The 8,269-nt window shown below is 48.4% G+C and overlaps 1 protein-coding gene across 1 annotated transcript in view; it reads left to right on the top strand.

The window, feature by feature from the left end:
• Positions 1-2,220: 2,220 nt before the first annotated feature.
• Positions 2,221-8,269, top strand: part of slc24a4b (solute carrier family 24 member 4b) — a gene marked incomplete at both ends in the record, with an annotated part of 29,987 nt that continues 23,938 nt past the window's right edge. The window contains 2 exons of the mRNA XM_084483670.1: positions 2,221-2,404; positions 7,489-7,599. Of these exons, the coding sequence (XP_084339796.1) occupies positions 2,221-2,404; positions 7,489-7,599 (295 nt within the window). The remainder of the gene's footprint in view (positions 2,405-7,488; positions 7,600-8,269) is intronic.

Raw genomic sequence — 8,269 nt, 5'->3', positions numbered from 1 at the left:
GGGGGGGGACGACACACGTATCCCCTCAGTATTTAGTATCCCTGTGACCCTTTTCGAAGCTGAGCGTATAGGTCAAACACACAGGGCTGTTTTGTCACACAGGTCAGGCCTCATTATGTTCCAGCGCCCTTTGTTTTTCATGTCATCAGCACATATCGCTAATGCTCATCCAATGTGTTCTAGCTAAATCGATGAAAAATGGATTTGCTCTTTTCACGGCTCAAGCGTCCAGTGTTGAGCATATATACCGTCAAAAGGTTATTTTTAAGTATATGTGGGCTACAATACATACAAAAATAAACAAAAATGTAATGCTTTGTGACATAGGCCTACTATTAAATACAAAGTGATAATACTTGCATTTTCTTCACTTCAATTGACATTTAAGTTCAAAACATTCAAATGTATTAATGACACAAGTAGAAAAGTATGCGTAAGTTATTAGTGTCAAACTATTTGGATTCCTCAGCTGTCATCTTGTTAGTTATTCAGCAAAGTTCCCATTGGTTAGATTAAGAGCATGGCCAATGGGTTAGCATAAGAAAGTGACAAATGATAAATACATCATTTTAATTCACTGTGTCATTTGACCTTTCCCATCACCAAGCAAACAGAAGATTGACAGATTTCATCAATTGGCGGTATCGACATATTTTTTTGTCCAGCTTAAGTTTTGTCCATCTTAATATGACCACTATGTACGGCAATGTTGTTTGGGATAAAAAGTAATTTTCTCCAAAGGTGTCGGATCAAGGAGCGATGGCCTAGCCAATAATGGCTCAGAGATTTCATGGTGGATTTCAGAAGATAGTGGTTTTGCTGCCTGAGAGCTGCAAGCTCTCGGCGTTTGACCTCAATTATTCACAGTTATAAAGATTGGGGGTAACAGGTGAATGAAAGATGTGGTGACCCCGGAGATATATTGTTATCTGCTTTAATAACACATGAGTGGTAGGCTATTGGGTGTTATTGTTGGACTGGCTTCAGTGCATAGGAACAAGACATGGCGCTTTGGTTCTTTGCACAAACCAAGCCTATCGAGTGTCATTTCCAGGCTTCGCAAGTCACGAGAACGATTGATTAAAGACGGCAGCTTGGATTGAGATGGCAGCAATCGTTAGTTGTTATTATTAGTATCTCTCTGGCTGTGTCTGCTTACTTAAAAAACAAAACAGGAATCAGCCTACACCGCGAAAATGCGACAATCTGGATTGACAAAAGGAAAAGTTGTAGCAGAGGGTAGTAGGTAGGCCTACCCGGCGATGCGTTTAATATGAAGTGCACGCTGCACTTCATACGACAGCAGCTGGAACGAGAGAGAAAGAGCAAGAAAGGGGGAGTGTGTGAATCAGTGTGTGTATGTGTGTGTGTGTGTGTGTGTGTGTGTGTGTTTTGATGGTCCTCTCGTGAGCACGCTGATCTCCGCGAGGAATTCGGTTCGGGGGGGTAGGGAGGCGCCAACCGCGGCGCGTGGCATGACTTTGTCTGAATTGAACAATTAACCTTGATGAGCAGCGAGCGGTCCAGCCCTAATAGGCTCCTGAGTGGTGGCGCAGGTGCGTGGCTTGGTGTGTGTGTGTGTGTGTGTGTGTGTTTGGCGACCGTGTCCCAATCCAACCCATTTAGTGTTCAGCACTCAAGTCAACGCGTCGTAAGCCGTATCGAATCCAAGTCAAACCCAGGATAGGAGAAGACGCAATTATTTTTTCCTCGCCTCATGCATTTGGAGTCTCTTATTTTTTTCGTCTCCGCATAACGATCGAGTACACCAGTCCGTTCATGTTTAACGGACATATCGTGGGAATCGGAGCAAAGCTGCATTGATTGGAGACTCAACCATTTTTTTTGCCCGCCCTGTGTATTGGCAGTGGTGGCACGGAGTCGTCCACGCGCTCTTCTCCTCTGTCGGACCAGCAGCAGCTGAAGCAGCGGTATAGTCAGTCTGGGCAGCCGTCCGCTCCACGCCTCTCCTCCTCCGGCAGCATCACCACCACCACCACCATCAGCGAGCCCGGACACTTGAGATGAGGACCGCGTCCCGAGCCTGTTCCGCGTGAAGAGGCTGAACAAGGGGAGGAGGAGGAGGAGGAGGGAGGGAGGGAGTGAGGTGGGGGCAGTTTTCTTCGGCGTCTTGCGGTCCCGCATTGAGGAGGCTAAGGACGAGGAGGGGTGGGGGGGACGGAGACGGAAAGTAGCCGTTGGTGCCGAGGAGCTGCGATCATGGAGCAGGAGCAGGACCAGGACCCGGGAGAGCGGGAGAACATGAACGCCTCGAAGAAGAAGACTGTGTTCGCCAAGATGTTCAAAGTTCGCAAGAGGAGGGAGATGCTTTTTGTGCAAGTGTCATTCGTGTGCAGCATCCTGTTCGTGGCGTGGAGCATGTCCACCCTGCTGACAAAGACAGGTGAGTGGGCTGGTGGAGGAGGGAGAGACGCTGAGGCGCGCGGGGCATGAAGGACGGCAGAGGATTCTGCAGTGTAATAATCCTGCAGCCTCGCAATGAGGATGGCAACCGTTCATTCAATTGTCTGACACAAAGTAGACTCTCACCCACCGCTGTTGGGCATTCGTTATGGGGGTAGGGGAGGGGGATGTTCGGCAGTGGCGTTTTCAGCGTGCACAACATGTGTATTGGGCATTGGATGTGGGCCCGTTTGGACAGTGCGGGTCTGTTGCTATCCAACATGCGTATGCCGGGTGTCTTCAGGGTGCGAGGGGTCTGCAAGTGCAGGGGTTTGCGGTGTTGTGTACAGATCTCATGCAGGCACGAGTCCATCCCACTTCGTTCAAAAGTCAGATGTAGCGGTGATATTGCATGCCTGTATCGGCGATATAGGTCACAGGATGGTTTCTCTCTCTTTCTCTCTCCCCGCATGTCGGGGTCTGCGCCTGTTGGTCCGTCTGCCGCAGTGTGCGCGCTGCTGTCAGACAGCACGTTTCCGTTAGAAACGGCAAAGCGAGAGCGCGGTGTCCCGTTATCGCGGCTGTTTTGTGCAGTCCATCAGACTGCACAAAACGAACCGATGTCGGGATTTATTAAATGTATCCGTTTTTACGGCGTGTCATTCTGTCAAACCTGTCCTTGTTCGTGCCAGACGCGGGAGAACGGGAAGGCGCGCGGCGCGTAGTGCTCGTCGCTAACGCTGGCGTCGCCGCGTTCCGCCCGCGGCCACACACACACACACACACACACACACACACACACACACACACACACACACACACACACACACACACACACACACACACACACACACGTTAAGGCGCCACATGCGGCTCGGGAGGGTTTCGATTACGCAGAGGCCACGCATAAACATTTGCGGGGGTGGGGGGGGCTCCAGCTGAACGGTGGCCCAATGCGTTGTTCACCGAACCGCGCGATACACCGTGTGACAAACATCCCGCGGTTGAGATGGCTGATAATCACGCATGATTGTGTGCAGCGTTTTGTGCAATGAGCGTTTCCCGCTATAAACGCACCGTGAACGCGTTGCCAATCGCACGCGCAACACTCGCCATCCGTGGCGGCGGTGGAGGTGCGGTTGGATCCACTCCGCATGCACGTGCTAAACGCTCTCTCGCCGTGGGGGGACGGCGTCCCGCGCATGTTGTTATGTAATCAACCGAGGCAATTAACCTTGACGTGTCGCCGCCAGGGGAGAGCGATCTGACCGCTCATCGAGAGTCTCTCTCTCTCTCTCTCTCTCTCTCTCTCTCTCTCTCTCTCTCTCTCTCTCTCTCTCTCTCTCTCTCTCTCTCTCTCTCTCTCTCTCTCTCTCTCTCTCTCTCTCTCTCTCTCGTCTCATCCGCCGAATAGTCTGGTGGTCCGAAACTTAAACATCTATGCGATATTACAGATGTTATCGCTTTAGCTTCAGTTCATTTGGCCATGGGAGATGTTCAACCACCGCGTGCAATGTGCGGTGGTCGTGCAGGGATGCACGAGTGCACACTCAGTCGATCCATTCCGTCCTCAAAGCGCTTTTAACCCGTGACCCCACCACTCCCGGACCCCGATGGTGGGACAGCCCGGTCCATCTGCGACCACTTCTGCTCACTCGAGGCTCGGACGCACGCGAACTATGGTCAGATTTGTCTAGGCCTATATCTGACTGGGTTGTAACCGAGATGTTTTATTAATTACATTAAGTCCAACAAGAGGCTTAACAGATTATTCCGTGATGATATCCTGCATAACAGGCCACACACTAACAAATCTCTCATCTCACTATTAACTGCTCACTATGGGAGCCAAAACCCACCACCACCCCCGCCACCACTGCCCTGGGACGGTCAATGGGGAGGATACATGCCTCTTCTGGACCCACACATGTCGGTGCCCTTCTACAGAGTAACGGCACTCCCTTTGCTCTCTTTATTAATTTCTTACCCCCGACACTTAAGTTACATAAATGTTAGTGACATCTGAACTCACTGTATGTCCTAACCCCCCCCCCCCCAGCCCCCGCCTGATTGAAGTGCTGTCATGTTCTGAAACATTAGAGCAAGACATCCAGCGTGTCTGTGGAGAGGCTGGCGTCCTCTCTGACACCTATCTGAAGGAGGTTGTGTGTGTGGGACGACAGCAGAGTGGCCCAGATGGATGGAATCTGACGTGTGGCTCTCGCCCGGCCGCAGCCGTCGAAAGGGGGGCCGGGGCTGTGACACTCCGACTTCAGGGTGGTTAGTGATGTCTGCGCAACAGTCGACCGGAAACGGTGGTACTTGGAGCAGGCAAGGGTGAAGCACATTGTTCGTATGGCGCTCTGTCTGCAGTGGCATTCGTGGGGAGGGGTGGGTAGGGGGGGGGGGGGAAGACAGGAAGCGGTTGTCGCCCTTGGTTCCGCCGCCGCCGCCTGACCCGGTCCGAGGATGACATTACCGATGCCTTCTTCCTGTCTCCCCTCTCTCCCGTGGTTGATTTGTTTTCCCATTTATTTATTTTTTCTTCATCCGTCTCCGAAGCGGTCAAATCGCTTTTTAGTCTTCCGCTGGTCGATGCTGTGTCACCCGCCGAAGCATTGTGGTTGTAATGAGTTTCCCCCCCTGTAGATCTCTGCTGCTCCCAGCGCATCTGTATGCAGCCACAGAGCTGTCTGTTAACCATGAACACTCTGTGTCACTATGGCCGTGCTGTGGACAATGGTTCACCATTGCTTCTCAATTGCACCATTTATTCTTCAATTAATGTTGATGTTTCTTGAGAATGGTTTATTTGCTTTACGGGGATTAACCGTGGAGATGTATAGCGTCTTTTCTTTGTTTTAGTTGGATCATTGGCTTATTTATAACGGCCGCCATGGCACTCTACTGTAATGCAGCTGCTTTAAAGAAAGTAGCATTGGTGATGTAGTTCAAAAAAACATTCTCAGATTGTATCTTCATTCTGATGGGCTGCTGAGATCTGCCACCAGCTCTACTGGAGTCCTGGAGAGAGCAAACACACTTCAAATAAAAACTGAGATGGACCAAATGTTACTATTTGGAGAAGTTTACTTCAGTGCCTTGAAGCTAATGGACACTTTTTATTTTGGAAAATCATTCCCCAATAACAAAACATGATGGGATTCCCCAAAGCTTGGACCCAACAAACGGCATCACCCACATTTATCACCTACGCTGGCCAACACCGATTCAGCATGTTGTTGGCCAACAAGAAACCTGATTCCACAACAGCCAACAACCACCACTGGGTATGGGTCACTGGCCCCATGTTGGTGTTTTGTTAGGGCACCTTTTTTTGATACATTTTGTAGTAATAAGGTGTCCCAATTTGGCCGTGCTTTTGTTTATGTTGGGAGATGCAGGTATTTATTTGGTGTGTGCTACATTGGACAGTGCACTGCGGCATTGAGGTTGATTTTAAACTGTTGTGGTTGAAATAAAACTACAACTTTTAACACTACTACAAACTAAAACTGCAACATTAAAGAGTACTGTTGCAGTGCAGGCCAGCTGATTACTAGCAGAGGAACTACACATTGTAGCAGGGCCCCAGAGGGAGTCCTGCTCTGAATCAGTGCGTCTTGAAGTAGGCCCAAGTCCAAATGGTAATGGTGGCCCCATGGACGTAGGGCTAGGATGAGAGAAGCTCCCCTTGGAGTCATGATTGAAGTGTAAGTGAGGGCCACATACAGTATATATCAACATGATTGGGCTTTGGAAGTTGTAGTTTTGCTATTCCAGAGCTTAGAATGGTCACGTTGCATGGTGTACCATATGTCCATGATTTATATGCCATCATGCAGAGGAAAACCTGTTGACATTGTGGCTGTTCTTTGGACACAAGTGGTGTAACATGACACAACAAGAACCATCTTGATCGTTAATGCTACTGGATTCACACAAGCCATTTTGGTTGGTAATACTGTCATATGTTGATGGGGTGCCTTTCCCTTTTCCATTCTTTTTCTCAAAATGGATGAACAATGATGGATTGGTCGGTGCGTCCATTGGCAGATATGAGTGATGGTGCATTACTGCATTTCTGTAAGGATTGTGTGAGGTGAACTCCTGTGTAGTGTAACGTGACTCTCACAGGCCTGCTTCTGTTTTTTAACTGAGTTTACCCGGTGGAGCGGTTCGTTTGAGGGCATTAGTGAGTGAATGAAGCGAGCGTCTTGTTCTCAAAAATCAGTAATTGGAGAAGTGTTTTTGTTTTGAGGATGACTCAAGTTTAGACTGTGCTTGACTATGGGGGTACAGTGTCTTTTTGTTCTACTTTTTTAGTTTAAGTTTCTGCGTTAAAGGTGCCGTGCGTAGAATTAAGTAGTGGAACAGACTTGGCAGAAACGGAATGTAATATTCATGCATTTTTTAATTGGTGCATAATCCCATGGAATGTGAATCATGGTTTTCTTTGTTACCTTTTTGAATAAGCCTTTTATATCTACATAGGGACCTGTTCTTCATCTACGGAGCCCGCCATGTTTCACCTGCAGTACAGGCTCCAAGAACAGACGGTCGGCTCAAGAGAGGGCGTGCTTTTAATTAACAGCCACGTCCTCTATCTTACTTCTAGTTTTACAAACTAAATAACTAGCATACAATTTACATATCCATCAAGGAATTTCATCACGCAACGCTTTGACTTTGCTGCTCGATGCTGTCATAGCTGACTCATTTTGGAAGTGCCTACTGGGAGCTTGCAGGCCAGTAGAGCCCACCGCATGTTCTCCTACGTCATTGGAAAGGGAGGGCTACACAGTTGGGTAAAATCTGCAACCTCACCACTAGATGCCACAAAATCCTACACAATTCCCCTTTAACATTTGCCAGATACCCCCAGAAACATTGTAAAGAAGCAATATAAGTTACTATTTTTCTGCTATAGATAGTTGGATAAGCATGTATCTTTTTTTTGTCATCTACATCCGTGCTGTGGAACGACAGCACTCGCTCACAAACAGAAAACGACATGTATACATTGATGACGAAGGCTTATAGATGTTGACTCATGGACTCTCTCTTCCCCCCCTCCCCCTACAGGTCATGGCATGCAGGTGCATGGCCATGCGGACCACGAGCACTGGGGCCGGCGCCTCATGTCCTCGCCAGCTGACGGCAACCAGACGGAGTCCAAGAACTGCACGGAACCCTGTAAGCATATCACCAGAGACCACTCCCCCCTCTTCCTCCTCCTCTTGCACGCCTTCTTAGGCCTTCTGAGCCAACCAAGGAAACATTGTTTCATCAAAGTGTGATCCCGACGGTAACCAGGAGCGTTTCCATGATTGCACGCTACAACTTCAGATCTGTACGTAGTAACGAGGTACTTCAAGGGGAAAATGCAGCCCGTGCGCCATGTCAAGACACGACAACAAAGGGAATTAAACATTCCTTAAAATGGGCTGAGGAGGCATGGGGAGCAGCGTGTTGCAGAGCTCCGTTTAGCGTCCTGAGGGGGAGCTAACCTCGAGCAAGGCTGTTAAAGTTTAGCATAGTTTTTATTTGTATTGTGTTTTTGACATGGTTTTAAATATTGGATAATTTTTAGGGCACGATTTTTGAAAGATCGTATATCTAACGTATTTATAATTTTTTTGGGTGGACATGACCTGGCACAGCTAAAAAATTGCAAGATGTATGACAAAATTTTTAATTAGTATTACGAAATGACTCCATAAGAAAAGTCGTTTTCTTTAGTTTTCGTTAACGATTATAACTTTCGAGTCGTAATAAGCACTGGCAGGGCATACAATGGCATTGACTATTTCCCTGCATTCTGGCTGCACATAATCAGGCATGTTGTCCCTGGCTACAACAATAA

This window comes from Micromesistius poutassou, assembly GCF_964030765.1.
Source record: "Micromesistius poutassou genome assembly, chromosome: 19".
Classification (NCBI taxonomy): domain Eukaryota; kingdom Metazoa; phylum Chordata; class Actinopteri; order Gadiformes; family Gadidae; genus Micromesistius; species Micromesistius poutassou.
This window is presented reverse-complemented; position numbering and strand designations above follow the sequence as displayed.